The sequence below is a fragment of the Schistocerca serialis genome, chromosome 2 (genome assembly GCF_023864345.2).
Source record: "Schistocerca serialis cubense isolate TAMUIC-IGC-003099 chromosome 2, iqSchSeri2.2, whole genome shotgun sequence".
NCBI lineage: Eukaryota > Metazoa > Arthropoda > Insecta > Orthoptera > Acrididae > Schistocerca > Schistocerca serialis.
Window position 1 is genome coordinate 579,280,448 of NC_064639.1, and position 16,073 is coordinate 579,296,520.

General features: G+C 40.0%; 1 protein-coding gene across 1 annotated transcript in view; it reads left to right on the forward strand.

Annotated features, from left to right (window-relative positions):
• Positions 1–16,073, forward strand: part of LOC126457585 (TATA-binding protein-associated factor 172) — a 291,210-nt gene that overhangs the window by 69,006 nt on the left and 206,131 nt on the right. Inside the window, exons 14-16 of the mRNA XM_050094016.1 lie at positions 1,425–1,598; positions 7,032–7,204; positions 11,399–11,565. Coding sequence (XP_049949973.1) covers positions 1,425–1,598; positions 7,032–7,204; positions 11,399–11,565 — 514 coding nt within the window. The remainder of the gene's footprint in view (positions 1–1,424; positions 1,599–7,031; positions 7,205–11,398; positions 11,566–16,073) is intronic.

Here is a 16,073-nt window from a genome sequence, read left to right on the forward strand (position 1 = left end):
TCTCAAATGCAGTAAAGAGAATAAGTTCTGTTTAATAGAACCTGTCACACTCTAGTTGCCCATTCCTCAAAGTGTTGACTGAAATTTGTTTATTCGTTTTGTAACTATAGGCAGAATTAATGATTCAAATATCATCAATCAACTCAATACATTGAGGCATTGGGTTGTTGGCAGAGAAAAAGAAGATTGTATGAAAACTTAATGACAATTTTAAAGTCATCCCTCAAATCCAGCCACTCTTGAGATGAGCCGCACAAAAAGGTTTTTACCCAGTTGCGGGTGCCAAAAGGTGGCGGCTGCTGCTGCTGCTGCTGCTGCTGCTGATGATGATGATGATAAAGAAGAATAGTCTGTGAAGGTGCTGGAATTAGGTCTTGTGAACTGGTATGAGATTTTGGTGATAGATAAAAAAATTCTGTGGGCAGTGGAGACAGTATACAATTTTAGTCTATTCAAGTCCAGCTGCTGTCACTCTACCTATCATTCCCTACTATTGAATTCTGTAGCAGTATATTACTCATGCATGTAGGACATACTATAGTGGTCAATATTGAGAATAGTGACATGTCATTTAGCAGTGACAATGCTTTGATCTTTTTTGCTGGTTGTTTGTGGGGAAAGTGTACATATAGGTCTTGAGGATTTGTGGTCTACGTTCAAGCGGTGAATTAGAACTTTGGGATGAAATGGGAGTCAAACAGTGTATACTGCAGAATTTATTGTGCAAAGGCCACTTTGTTTGTACAGTAAGTGCTGTTTTCAGCTGATCGTGCTTGGAGTTGGAAGTTGTTGGTAGAATATAGGTAGCTATGAGTTTATACTCAAGAAGTTCAATGGTGATATGCAGGCATCAGTATAATTGGTCATATTATTTATTCCATTCATTCCTTCATGCATGCATAAGAAAATAATGAGAAATGGAATTAAGATACCTAAGCAACTGAAGAGAAACAGCTTACACTTTAGCAGCCTATGTGCACAGCTAAAATCTCTTAAGAGTCCTTCATAAAGCTGTGAATAGTATATACTGAAAATTTGTGAAGAACTTCTAATTTCACTTTCCCCAGTCGTGTTTTCATAAAATGTTACTTATTTGACAAACTTCTGATGTATCCCTCTGTCCTTTTACTGCATTTTATCACAGTTGTTTAAGTATCCTGAAGCTAAGCTGTTACCAGTATTGTACTTGTTGTTTCTGTTTAAACCAAAACTCCAGTACAAGTACATGTGTAAGTACTTCAAAAATTTGGTTCTTGTCATACTGTCTGCATCTTAAGAGTAGTTTTAAATGCTCAAAGAAGTATGAATTGGAGATGAAAAGAAATGCGTACATTATTTATTCAAGACGCACTTTAAGATAATGACAGTTTATTGTGCAGCTATCATGCATAAAAATGTTGAAAGTTAATATTTCTCATTTACAGGTTTGTTGTCGTGTTTTGTGATAAAACATGATCCTGCAGTAGTGTACACTCCAGATATGGAAACTCCTGTTGACTGCTATGTGAGATTGTTGTTGGCAAATCTTAACTCGAAATCAGCTTTGCAGCGCATGGTTGTGGGACTTGTAGTTGCAGAATGGGCAAGACTTGATCCAGGTTGGTACACAGCAAACATTTTAAATTTTATTCTCTTAAGTGAATTATAGAAATGAGTTCAAAAACGCACAAAGCATGAGTTTGCATTCTGGAACCAAATATAAACCAGTGCTTCACACATCAGTTTTGCATCTGCACTATTAACACAGTCTCAATTAGTGATGCATGAAATGACTTGATACCTTACAGAGCCTGTAGCACAGCAAGCTGAAGTTCACATCTTACAGAGAAATGAGCTACGTGGCACACAGTACACATGTTCAGGACAGCAGTTGAAATCCCCATCCAGCTATCCTCATTTCAATTTTCTGTGGTTTCCCTAAATTGTTTGAAGCAATTGCTAGGATGGTTCCTTCGAAAGGTTGTAGCCAGTTTCCTTCCACAACCAAAGTTTGTGCTCTGTCTCCAGTGACATCGTTGTCAATAGGGTGCTGAACCCTAATCTTCCTTTCTTTTTTCTTCATGAAGAGGAACAAAATTAATATCTTCCAAATTGGGTGGAGTCAAAACATTTGGAAAATTATGTTCTTAAATTTCACCAGCAGATTTGTTAGGACGCAAGAATATATTTAATTTTTCTTAAAATGCTCACATTATACAGCTATTGAACACTAAAATGTTCAAATTGCTAATCATTTTGCTATACTGATGGTTCAAAAATTCTTGATAAAAAATTTTGTCTTCAGTTTTTCAGACATGAAGTAAACTGTTGTACTTCAAAAATTTCAATGTTTTGAAGTTTTACTTCTACAGTAATATGGTGTAAATGATTGAATGAAGTGAAATTTCTGCTTTATTGTCTCATAATTAAATAATTTCTCCTCCCACCAAAAATTGTGCTTACAGAAAGGATGTCTGTGTGAGAATCAAGGTTAATTAATTCTTACCTGCATTGTGTAAGTTTATTATTCTTGTGTATTTGCTAATGAAAATACTCCTGGAGTATACAGAAAACCCCAGAATTGTCAAATAAATAACTTTTAACAACGAAAAATGGTGTGCTCATGAAATGAAATGAATTTGACAGGACAAAGTTTGTGGAGTGCTTCCTCTGTATTTGAATTGGAAGTAGTAAACTATGTATGTCACTGTTGATAATTTTGTATCTGGCCAGAAATTATTGCTTTTGTGACTGGAGAAGTGTTGACTGGAGGGCTGACAGTAACATTCTGTTGTGATCTGAGACAGTGAATACCAATTGTTAAATGAAATATTTGTGTGGCTCATTTGTTTGTTTTAAAACACTAATGGTCATTATCAATTTTAGTTAAATAGAAATATTACTATCAAACTAATGTGCTTGTAAATACTGATTGTTTAAGAAAGAATGTAACTCGGTGTGTGAAACAGAAAGTTTACAATCAGTGTTTCGAATCTGGTCCCAAACAAGCACAATAACAAGACCAAAATCATCACTAAGTTTTTAGATAATCTCCTCCCTTGTAGTAGGAGTCTCCGCCCCCTCTCTCTCTCTCCCCCCCCTCTCTCCCTCTCCCTCTCCCCCACCCCCTCCCTCCCTCCCTACACACACACACACACACACACACACACACACACACACACACACACAGAGAGAGAGAGAGAGAGAGAGAGAGAGAGAGAGAGAGAGAGAGAGAGAGAGAGGGGGGGGGGGGGTGCTGCAGCTTTGTATGGAGATGGTTCATTACCCAGATATCTATCTAGCCCTAGCTGCTACTGTTTAGTTGCGTTTCAGATTGTACAAATTCCTGTAATAAACAATATCATGGTTATAGAAGTTGTCCCTCCTGTTGTAATGCTGCAAATATAGACTAATATTGACAAGAATAGTTATTCATATATTGTTAGGAAAGAAGGATGTTGAATTTGCTGTAGAGTTAGGTGGTGCATTGGTTAAGCCTCCGGACTCTTATTTGACACTGCTGTATTCTGTGATGACACAGCATCCAATCATACAGTAGCATATAGCGGGTTACAGTAGACCTGCCCTGTGAACTACACTTCCTCTGAAGCGCATAAGAAAACAGTCTGCAGCAACACAAATACGAGGGCTACACTGAAAGTTTTTAGCAGAATGTGTGAAAAAAAATTATTTGCAAAAAAAAAGTTTACAACTTTTCAAAATACTCTCCATTAGCATGTATACATTTTTATCCATTCTCTGAAACCACTTAGAAAATGTGTCAGTCCAAGCTTCTTTTGGGATGTCACTTAGTGCACTCTCGTATGCTGCAATGGCCTCTTCATCTGATGAAAACCGCTGCCCTCGAATTTTTTCCTTTGTCTTAGGGAACAGAAAGAAGTCACAGGGGGCCAGGTCAGGTGAATAGGGGGGGATGAGGTAACACTCGCACTTTTTCCTTCTCCAGAAAGTCCATCATTCTGGTGGCCCTGTGCGCAGATGCATTGTCATGATGCAGCAGAAGGTGCCCACTCTTGGACTTTGGATACTGTGATTTCCATGTGGCGATGACTTTAGGAAGACAATCATTCACATACCATTCAGCATTGACGTGTGTCCAAGGTCACAGAGGTGAGATGCCCAATCTTTGTGAAAAAAGTTGCCACCATCTTTTTTCCAGAGCTCCAACTTCGTCGAACTTTTGTGGGTGGTTCCTTCCCTGGAAAGCACCATACAGAAGACTGTCTCTTCATTTCAGGGTTATAATGGTAGATCCATGTTTCGTCACCTGTGACGATATTGTAGGTGTCTTGGGACTTCCCTCCATTGAATTTTTCGAGCATGAAATGACACCAGTCCACTCGCCTCCTTTTGGCTTTCTGTCAGGGAATGTGGCACCCAACGGGCACATCTCTTAGTAAGGCCTAAGTGACTATGAACGATGGTCTGTGCTGCTGTTGATCCAATATTTAGGGTCCCTTCAATGTCGCAAAATGTAAGATGTGGATCTTCTTTGATCATTTTCCTCACAGCATCAGTGTTTTCAGGAGTCACAGCTGTTGCTAGCTGACCGGAACAAGGTTCATCTTCAGTTGACTGCCGAGCCCTCGAAAACTCGCGAAACCAATTTCCAACTGTGGCCCTAGAAGGGGAAGCTTCACCAAAAACACGCAGCATAGAAGAATAGCATTCTTCGGCACTTAAATCCTTTTTATAATCGTAAAAAATCGTGGCGTGAAAGTCGCGGCGCGACAGCTCCATCCTGCACCGTCTCTGACTCAGCACTGCCTGTGCTTTCTTACCACGCTGTGGGGGGATCACCGCTAGCCAGGGGCTGCGCGTACACGTCCCAAGGTCGAAAAACATCGCTCTTTTGAATGAAAACAACCCCATTGTCCTCTACCTTACAGTTTACGGGCTGCTAAAAACTTTCGGCATAGCCCTTGTATGCTAAGTTGTTTACAACTGAATCTCCAGCAGGTACTGCGTGGAGCCAGCATTACCACAAACAGCGTTTACATCACTGCACTACCTTGCCTCTGTGAGTTATGTGCCTCCGCCAGTATCCTTCTGCTGGACAGATATTTTGGGCACCACCCAATTGATCTGCAGTCAGTCCACAGTCAGAGTGTAATACAGAATGTGCCTAGCGGTTCCTCAGTCGGTGTTTCTTTTGCTGTGCATATTATACTCTCCGGGCTCTGTGCCAGTCCTGCCTATGGTGCATAGTCAGACTCCACTGCAGCTCACCACTTCAAGGACTTCGTCTCGACTAGTCTCCAAGCTTATCCCGTCTCGGGACACAACCACCATGGACTTCGTCCACATATGATCATTCCTGTGCATTGCCAGTGAATACTCACTAGGACACTACAATACAACATGAGTGCTTACCCGCTAGGACATTCCAGTGCTTCAGTGATTGACTGTCAGACTGAACCAAGTATGCCAACTCATCATTCTAGGAAACTGATATGTTTTGTTTATTCGACTTGATGAAGTTCCATTGTTGCTGGCTCACTGGGCACATCAATCATAGTGTGTTGTTCTACTTGGCCACAAACATTACAGAGGAGATAGCAGTTCAAATTCCTGTACAGCTTTAGATGGTTTCATTCAGTTTTAGCTTGCAATGATATAAAACTTATTTCTTTTCCTAATATTTTGACCACATTCCTTCCAGCCATCTTCCAGAGTGAGCCGATAGGTTGTAAGTACTACATGAACTCTGTCATTTTAAACCTGCAGACTGAGTCATTGTGCATGGTACTGTAGATACACAAGCACCAGAAACGTCACATTGCTGGCAAAGGAAGATGCATGAATGAATCTGTGGTTAAACAGTCAATTTATGCTTTGATATAGATTTATCATTATGAGATGCAGTGTAGCAACATCTTTGTGAGTCTGTTGAAGAGAGTACTGGATACTTCAATTGTCCTGGCTGAATCTGCTATCTCTGTTAACTAATTTCTTTGACAAATGATTTTCTACTGTTTTTTTTTTTTTTCACCAGAGTCCCAAAAACATAAGACAACACTACAGTTTTGACATTTTCATGCTGTGTAGAGTGAGCTCCACCACAGCCAGTCTACTGGGCTGCAACAGGTGGGTGCACTTACAGTATTCTGTGCTTCATTCATGGACTGTACAAGTTGTCTGCCTTACGTACAAAAGGCCACGCCCACAGTGGATCTTGTAAACCCTGACCTTGCAGAGTATCAGGTCATCATTGATGGAACCCAAAAGAACAGCTGTCTTCGGTAGAGGGTGACAAACGCTTTAACTTTGTTCTTGATGAAGATCTGACCTATTTGTAATGTATGTCTTGTGGAGAGTGCCCACCTGCTTCAAAAACTCCCTATGAGTGTAGAAGTTTGTGCTGCAGACTGCTCTCATCAGCAATGGTATGTGCTCTGTGAACCATTGCTCTGAGGACACTCACTGATTGGGAAGGATGGTGGCACCTATTTGCATGTAAACATAAGTCCATATCAATAGGCTTTGGATGAACTCTTGTCCCAAGGTGCTATATCATTTTTGCAACCAATCAAAACATCCAAATTGGAAAGCATTTTTTGATTTCCACTGTAAACTGAATTTTTCCTGTATAGAATTTAGATTGTTTAAAAATCCCTGTAATTTATCATTACCATGGGGCTGCACTCCAAACTTGTCATCACCGTACCTCCAAAATACTGTGGGTTTGAAATAAACAGATTCCAGTAGCTTTTCCTCAAAGTACTCCATAAACAAACTGGCCATCAAGGAATGTAGTAGTACTACCCATGGAGACACATCAGTATGTTCAAAAATTAATCCATAGATATCCCAACATGAATTTACTGCATAACCACAGATTCAGATCCATATTTCCTTCTCTCTCTCTCTCTCTCTCTCTCTCTCTCGTCCACCATTCCAAACAATTGTATTTGTAGAGTTTTAACATTCTCTCTTCCTGTTAATCGTATGACATTGATTGTAAAAGTTAATAACTTTGTGTTAAAAGTATATGAATAACATACACTCAGGATTTTTTTCTCTCCCTTTAGGTTCTAGACCATGTCCAGAGGCACTTCGTGCGAAATTACTGCAGTGCATATCTGAAGTAGTGTACTTTGATGAAATTGCACTTTCCTTTACACGACTTTTACAAGAAACACGCGACTTCATTGCAATGCTGAAGCACTATAAGCTTCCAATTGATGTTGATGCCTATGGAAAGGTAAGCATAGTTGACCTCAGTTGTGTTTGATATAAGTGTACTACCTATTGATCAATGGAAAGTCCATGTTGGAATACCAACAATGTCGTGAAAAAAAGGAGACATTGCTAGATGGAAAGTCCATGTTGGAATACCAACAATGTCATGAAAAAAAGGAGACATTGCTATGTGCTGTGAAGATAACATGTTGAGTTGCATACAGACACAATGAGGCCTGATGAAAGACTGTTACTTACTAGCTTTTGGCCAAAGCGTTCTTCAGAAAAGAGAAGCGCACATATTCGTACAAGCAGGCATGTGTCGCATACACGACCGCTACTAGGGTTGCCAACTTTTTACTGGGAAAAGAAGGGATCAAGAAGGAAGGCTACGACTATGCATTTTGAATTCGATTTTTCATATGTAAAGCATTCTATACAGATGAAATAAAAATTCACTGCTGCTTTTATAAGCTCGGGGGTGCATTTGTTGTGTAATTCGGTCTATTTATGGTTCATTAGGGGAAAAATACTTTTTGCCTCATCATTTGAACTAGGAATAATTCTTAGTACAAACCAACTACTTTTAGCAAATTTAGAACGTGAACATGTGTTGCTCTCAAGGTACAGAAAACATTAAGCCACCATCTGCTTGCATTCTCGTCTGTGGACAACCCTTGATTCAAAATAATCTTCTGTGCTGCAATGTTCATCATGCAGACAATCTTCAATGACATCATCTAACCGAAATGAGTCAGTTACTTCTTGAAAATGCTTAAATTTTAGCTTGGACCATAGACAAAGAGGCATCCAAGATTGTACTGCCATTGGCAGATGATCTTCAAATTTGAAATTCTTGACTAAATATGTTTTCAATTAGACTTAAAAGTCCATAAGATTATCTTCAAGGCGTTTTCTGAAACAGTTAACTTATTAAAAACTTTTTTTGCTCCACTACCAGAATATCTCATTCTTTGCTCAGTTTTACTAAACAGAGTCTTGGCTGCATCAAAAGTTTACATTATAGTAACATCAGGCTGTTCTAAAAAATTAGAACATTCTAGAACAACTGCACCAATCTGGAAAAAATGTTGAATAAATGTCCAAGGTTAACTGTCTTTCAGTGTCATCAGAATCCCATAAAAATAACTTCAGAGCTTTGGGACGACAATCATACATCTCATGTAACTTTTAATGGGTTCCCAATTTGTAATGATTCTGACAACTGCTCATATTAAAGAAAGTGCATCTATTTGGTAAATGTAGATGAATTTCACTTCCCCCTACATCTACAAATTCAAAAAATGACATTAAAAAGTACCTTCACTTCGCATCAATGGAGAAGTGACCATACAGTTCTAGGAACGGAGTACTTGTTCACCATAAGGTTAGAGAGAATAGGAAAAGCCGTGGCGTGTCACGCAAAATAAATTGTTTTAACGACCAATGCAAAAGTTGGAAAAATACAGGATGAATTCAAAATGATACAAAAAAAAGCTAAAATACAGGATTTCCCGGGAAATACAACTCTAATAACTATTGACTGCCCAAAGTGGACTGAGGTAGCCATCGTGTGTGTGTGTGAAGTGTGCTTGCAGAGAAATGCACACACGTTCACACAAACAAGCACGTCACACACACATGACCACTGCCATATGGCCAAAGTGGCCTGAGAGGATTGTTGTACGTGTGAGGTGTACTTGCTAGTGTGAATGTGTGTGCATTTCTCTTTTCTGAAGAAGGCTTTGGCTGAAAGCTAATATGTAACAGTCTTTTCATCATGGGTGTCTGCAGTTCAATGTGCCATCTTTACAGTAACTAGCAATCTATCCTTTTCATAATATTATTGTAGTACCTATTGGTAACATATGAAAATCTGTACACAAAAGAATTACAGACACATATGTGTCTAATATGAAAATATGTGCCAGACTGAGACTCAAACCTAGATTTCCCACTTATCACGAGCAGTCACCTGAACGCCTTTGGGACCAACTCGAACTTCCATATGTTACACAGAGTATATCCCTATTTATGTCCCTATGACATAGTCTCCTACATTGATCACTAAATACTTGCAGTTATACAGTACTTTGTATTCCCGCGCTAGTGAGAATGAGATTGTGACAAATTGAGACCTGTGATTTTATTGTCTTTTGCCCACCTTGGCATGTAATATTTACTTGCAGGTAAAGTAAATATTACAGGCTGAGGTGGAGGAAACACAATAAAGTCACAGGTCTCAATTTGTCATAGTCTCATTCTCACTTGTATGGGAATACAGAGAATGTCTGCAAGCATTTATTGATGAATGTAGGAGACTGTGGCATTGAGATGTAGATTGTATGACATGTGGAAATTCAGGTCATTCCGGCATGCATGCACAGATTGCCTAACGGTTAAGGTGACCACTTGCGATAAGCAGGAAATCCAGATTTGAATCCCTTTCTGCCACAAATTTTCACATGTTATCAATAGGTAGTATGCACATCTGTACCTAACACAGCTGAAGCCAAGTTATTCACCACTACCAAATTCTATTCTGATATTCAGTAAAATATTGTTTACATAAATGTATGTCATTAGTATGATTGTCAGATGTTGAGTGGTTCAATTTCCAACAGTTTTGGACTATTTGAAACAGATAAGAACCAGTTGAACTTCATTTTCCAGTTATTGAAAGGATTCAAATCAGTGATAATGCTTCAGATTCTAGAGGGTCTTAATTTGGGTTAATTTCCCCAATTTTAACTTTCTGCTTCCAGTCCTGCTGGCTTAGAAGAACATTACATATAATTGTAGAAATGATCTTTAGAAAAATAATGTGAGAAAGAAAGATGCTGTAATTATGTTCACTGGCTACAATAAATCTATGTAGTAAGTGCAACCTGACTAATCAGACTTAAATGGATTTGTCTCACCACTTGCACTTTAATGAATTGTAAACACTAACAAGAATTAGGCAAATGTTTTCTTTATAATTATTGTTGAGTAGTCCTCCTAGGTGGATGTACAGTAGCCCTCAACTACCTCATTTGGTACTAAGAATGGAAAATCCAGGATGGAATGTAACAATATAATGAAAAGGATAGTTGCTACTCGCCAGTTAGCGGAGATGCTAAGTCGCAGAAAGACCTAACAAAACGACTGTTGGAAAGTTAGCTTTTGGCCAACAAGGTCTTTCTCAAAAGTAGACAACATACACACAATCCAGACTAGCACCAGCTGACAGAGTGTGGTCATGTGTGTGTGAGTTGCATTTGCGTGAGTGTGTGCGTGTGTGTATGTTGTGTACTTTTGACTAAGTCCTTGTTGGCCGAAACCTAACTTTTCGACAGTCTTCTTGTTGTGCCTTTCTGCAACCCAGCATCTTTGCTATTGGTGAGTAGAAACTATCCTTTTCATTATATTGTTACATTTAATTTGGTACTAAGTTGCACTGAGCTATAGCTCACTGCTCTCTGCGAAGTGTACTCCCCCCTATGGAAAACTTAAAAAAAATATTGAAGCTACGTTAGTAAGTGAAATAAAGAAAATAGTTAGCTTGGGAATCAGTGTAAATGCTGATTTATGGCAACACTTACCTTTCAAAACTAGTTGTTTAAAACAGTGTAATTTCATAGCTCAAGAGGATTCCATTCCTTTACAGTGATTATACAAGCCAAAATGTTTTAAGATTTAGATCATTGTAATTATGGGTGTGTGTTCTTAAACTTCTTGACCTCGTTATACTTTTATGGTAATGGAGAGACGTTGGTGAAAAATATATAATAGAAGGAGTGAGTTGTAACAACTCATCATATAGTTGACATGTTGAGTCGTCATTAAATGCGTAAACAAGACTGAGAATTTGCAGGTGAATCCCCCTTCAGAGGCAGGAGAACACATATACACGCACACATACATCTGCATAGCTACAGTCAACTGGAGTACTGTAGCCACAAAGATTGTGTGTGTGTGTGTGTGTGTGTGTGTGTGTGTGTGTGTGTGTGTGTGTTCTATTAACTCTGAAAAAGGCGCCATACAAACTCTGTCTTGTTATTGCATTTATCAATGACTTGATGCCCCAACTAAATGGGACACTTATTTTTAATCCTTCCTTATACTATTGATCATTTAAATAACATAATATACATTATAGAAACCATAAGTATATCAATATTGTCAATGCACTGAAAATTTGGTGAAGTTACTTGACATGTTACCGACTGTGCAGGTACTGATTTTGGAGCAGATTCAGCAACTCAGTGGACCAGTATCACAGCAACTGCTGTCTTCCCACAAGCTTAAGCCAAAGGTTGCAGAAAGTCTAGAGGAACGCCGAAGAGCCATACAAGCAGCTGTTTCTCAGACAAGCTCCGATCAAACACTGCTAAGTACCTCGTGAGTGCTATATAGTTTCTTGCTCCCCTATACTTGTTACAGAAAACACGTTTCATTTAGTTCTGTGAAATGAGTGATTCTTTGAACAATTTTGTGTTTAGCATTGTAGAGATAATAAACACACAATTTCTAGAGATGATAAACACGTAATTTCTTTAATGTGTTGTAGATGTAAAAACTACGAAGTGCTGGCTAACAGAGAAGGAAGTATTTAAGACATTTTGTGGATTATAATCGGTGTGGTTTAATACAGTTGTTCAAAAAGGATTTGCACATCATGTAAAGATATAAACATTAGACATACCAGTTTAAGTGGAATTTGCTTAATATACTTTTTCATAAATTTGTTTTATTTGGTCTTTGATGCTTTTCAAGAGCAACTGCCAGTCTAACTTTTCTCGACCAAATTTGCTCAGTCAGGTTCTCTTTAAACATTTTCTTTAAACATTTGTGTTGTTAGAGGCTCACTCGGGGAGTCATTAACCAATTCTGTTTTTTAAATAGATAAATTAATTAATTAATTAATATTTATTTTTTCTACCAGTAGTGGAAAAAGTAGCTATATGAATTTTTTCATGCTTACTATCACTTTGATTCAGCCTCATTCATATAAAATGTTCCGATTTTGAAGCAAGTCATCTTTATCATTTCAGTTCTCATGTTAATACACTGTAGTACCAAAGAAGCTGGCATAGGCATCCATGTTCAAATACAGAGATACGTAAACAGGCAGAATACGAGGCTGAGGTCGGCAACGCCTTTATAAGACAACAAATGACTGGTGCAGTTGTTAGATCGGTTACTGCTGCTACAATGGCAGGTTATCAAGATTTAAGCGAGTTTGAACGTGGTATTATAGTTGGCGCACGAGCGGTGGAACACAGCATCTCCGACATAGCAATGAAGTAGGGATTTTCCCACGCGACCATTTCACAAATGTACTGCGAATGTCGGGAATCCAGTAAAATGTCAAATCTGTGACATCACTGTGGATGGAAAAGGACCAACAATGACTGAAGAGGATCATTCAACATGACACAAGTGCAACCTTCCCACAAATTGCCACAGATTTCAATGCTAGGGCATCAACAAGTGTCAGCGTGCGAACCATTCAACAAAACATCATCAATATCGGCTTTTGGAGTTGGAGGCCCCCTCATGTACCCTTGATGACTGCACAACACAAAGCTTTATGCTTCATTTGGGCCCGTCAACGTCAACAATGGACTGTTGATGACTGGAAACATGTTGTCTAGTCGGAAGAGTCTCGTTTCCGATTGTATAAAGCGGATGGACATCTACGAGTATGGAGATGACCTCTTGAATCCATGGTCCCTACATTTCAGCAGGGAACTGTTCAAACTGGTGGAGGCTCTGTAATGGTGTGGGGGATATACAGTTGGAGTGATATGGGACCCCTGAAACGTCTAGATATGACTCTGTGACAGGTAATAAGTACGTAAGCATCCTGTCTTATCACCTGCATCCATTCATGTCCATTGTGAATAGCCATGGAATTTACAGCAGGTCAATGTGACACCCCCACACGTCCAGAATTGCAACAGAGTAGCTCCAGGAACACCCTTCTGAGTTTAAACGCTTCCACTGGCCACCAAACTCCCCAGACATGACCATTATTGGGCATATCTGGGGTGCCTTGCAATGTACTGTTCAGAAGAGATCTCTACCCCCTCGTACTCTTAAAGATTTATGCACTGCCCTGCAGGATTCAGGTATCAGTTCCCTCCAGCACTACTTCAGACGTTAATAGAGTCCATGCAATGACATGTTGCAGCAGTTTTGCGTGCTTTTGGGGGCCCTACACTATATTAGGCAGGTGTGCCAGTTTCTTTGGCTCTTCAGTGTATATTCACTTTCTTTTTTACTTATTACAAATATTTATCTAATTTAGCATTTTATACTCTGAGACTGAAAGTTCTCAAACATATCATTGAGTATTTCCAGTTCTTGCAGATCGTTCTAGATCATATTTCAAAAGCATCAGAGTTCCAATTCTAAAATATCTATAAAAAAAAAAAAGAAAATTACAAACATTCCTATAACATTTAAGAAATGCAAGAACATCCTTAGATTAATTTCCAGAACATTTGGAAACAGTATATGTATTTTCTGAAATTTACATATTTTCAAATAGTTCTTCACTTCAGTATTTTTACAAAAAAAAAAATACATGCTCACCTTTTAAATCGTGTAAGAGTGGAAGGGAGAACTTTGATTTTTAACTACTTCTCACCCTCACAACTTACCCAACATCCAAATACTACTTTATTATTAGATATATCAACTGAATACAACATGAAAACATAAAAGTTAACTGATACATAGATACATTACCTGACAAAAATGTCAAGCATGCGGAAGACATGGTTGAATGTCTGTGAAACTTTGTACACATCCACACCATCAGTGGGTATGTATATGACGAGTTGCAGTTCTCTGTAACAGGTAGAAATAACCGCAAGAGTGCTCTAGTGTTGTACATCACAACTCAGACGGCAGTGTTTGGTATGGTGCCCTCCTCAGGGGCTCAGCATTCATTTGCTGAGTATGGGCTTGGTGACCCTGGGGTTCCTGAGCTGGGGACTGGTCAGTGCCACCAGTCTCCTGTCACCGTAATCTCTGGGCATGCTTCAGCGACCACTGTGAGGCTTGGCAGTGGAACATTGTGTGTCTCAGGGAACGGGGATCTTGGCTTGACCGCGTGTGGCTGTTGAGGTGGAACAGTCATCAGTGGGCAACTTCTGGAGAACCTGCTGCAGCTCAGTTGTATAAGGCTTACTTGGGCACGTGGGGCTCTGTCTTAAGTGGACCCTTATTTCCCTAGCTGCTTGTGGGACCGAAGTGGATCCTCTGAAATCTTCTTTTCCTCCTCCCAGTGGGATGGTTAGGCCGCTGGAAGGTACTAACACCCCAATTAATAAGAGGGCTTAGCCAGCCCTGCGATGCGAGAGTAAGGCAGCACACAACAGTAAAGAGTAACAGAACACAGGCTAGTAATCAGAATGTGTTATTAATAATAAAAAGGAAAGAAGGTAGTTTCAAGGTCTTGCCTTTTTACATCTAGAAGGGCTTAGAAGGAATTGCCGGGACTTTAAAATCTGTAAAGCGGTTACAAAATGGGACGGTGTTGGTTTAAACATATGGTTCCCAACAAGCTGTTAACCTACAGAGTGCTAAGTGCCTGCGCAAATATGCCATCAATTCAGAGCTCCACAGCTCTGAACTTCAGCAAAGGTGTTAAATCACTTAGGGACCTCATTGATGAACCACTCGAAGAACTGAAGAGTGAGTGGGCTCCAGAGGGAATTGCGGATGTTCAGAACATTATGAAAATGGTGGATGGAAATCTGGTGAAATCTGACTCCTCCGTTCTTACCTTCAACACCCACAAACTCCCAGATCACATCAAGCAGGCTTTCTTCGCCTAAACATACGGCCGTATGTCCCAAACCCAATGGGCTGTTTTAAATGCCAGCTTTTTTTGCATACAGCCCTCGGGTGTAAAGGAGAAGTGACATGTGGCAACTATGGTAAGGCCACTCATGAAGGAGTTGGTTGCTTGTTTCCAGCTAATTGTATCAATTGCTCTGGACAAACTCTGTTTGGAGTAGGGATTGCAGTATCTTTCTAGAGGAATGCAAGGTACAGGAAATAAAAACAACTAAGTGTATCTCCTGTGGTGAGGCCAAAAACATTTAAAAGTCCATACAGGCTTTCATGTTTGCTACGTCTTTTGCGACCATTCTTCAGAAGCCTATTCGGAAATCTGATGCCTCTATGCAAACGGAGGTGGTGAGTGATGGCACAAACACTTGCACATGTCAGTGCACTTGCAAGGCAGCAAATGTTCCAACACCTGTAGCCCCCCCCCCCTCCCCCCAACAACAGCACAACAGCAGACAAAGGTGCAGTGGCCAACTCGAGTGAGCCCCAGGCACTACCTGAGCCTGTTCAGTAGCCCAGGACAGCCATTACCACTCCTCCTCCGGCTCAAGCAAAGCCCACAAAACTGCGAAAAGCTACTGTAAAGCAGCAACAGCAAGTGAAGTCAAGTGGTAAACCATCCAACCATGTCGATCTGATTCTACAAGATGCTTCATCTGACTCTTCCCCAGAGCTGATGGAATTTGAGGGATGTGTGGGGCAATCTCGACCCAAACTGCCCCTCCACCTGCTCCAGTTTCCACACCCCAGTGGAGAGAAAGGATGAACATGCTACCCCCGTGATAGAGGGTTCCCATACTTCAATGGAATTTGCAGGGGTTCAGGACGCATGTGGAGAAACTTTGTCTACTATCTCAGGGTAGACCACTGTGTCTGTCTCTCCAGGACACTCTTTTTCATCAGTCATACACCCCTGAGCTTTGGGGCTATGTCCTCCACAAGAGGACGACCTGAGTGGAAGAGAGAGAGAGAGAGAGAGAGAGAGAGAGACCACGAAATCACAAGCAGTTGCCATATCAGTGCACTTGCGTCATCTATTGACA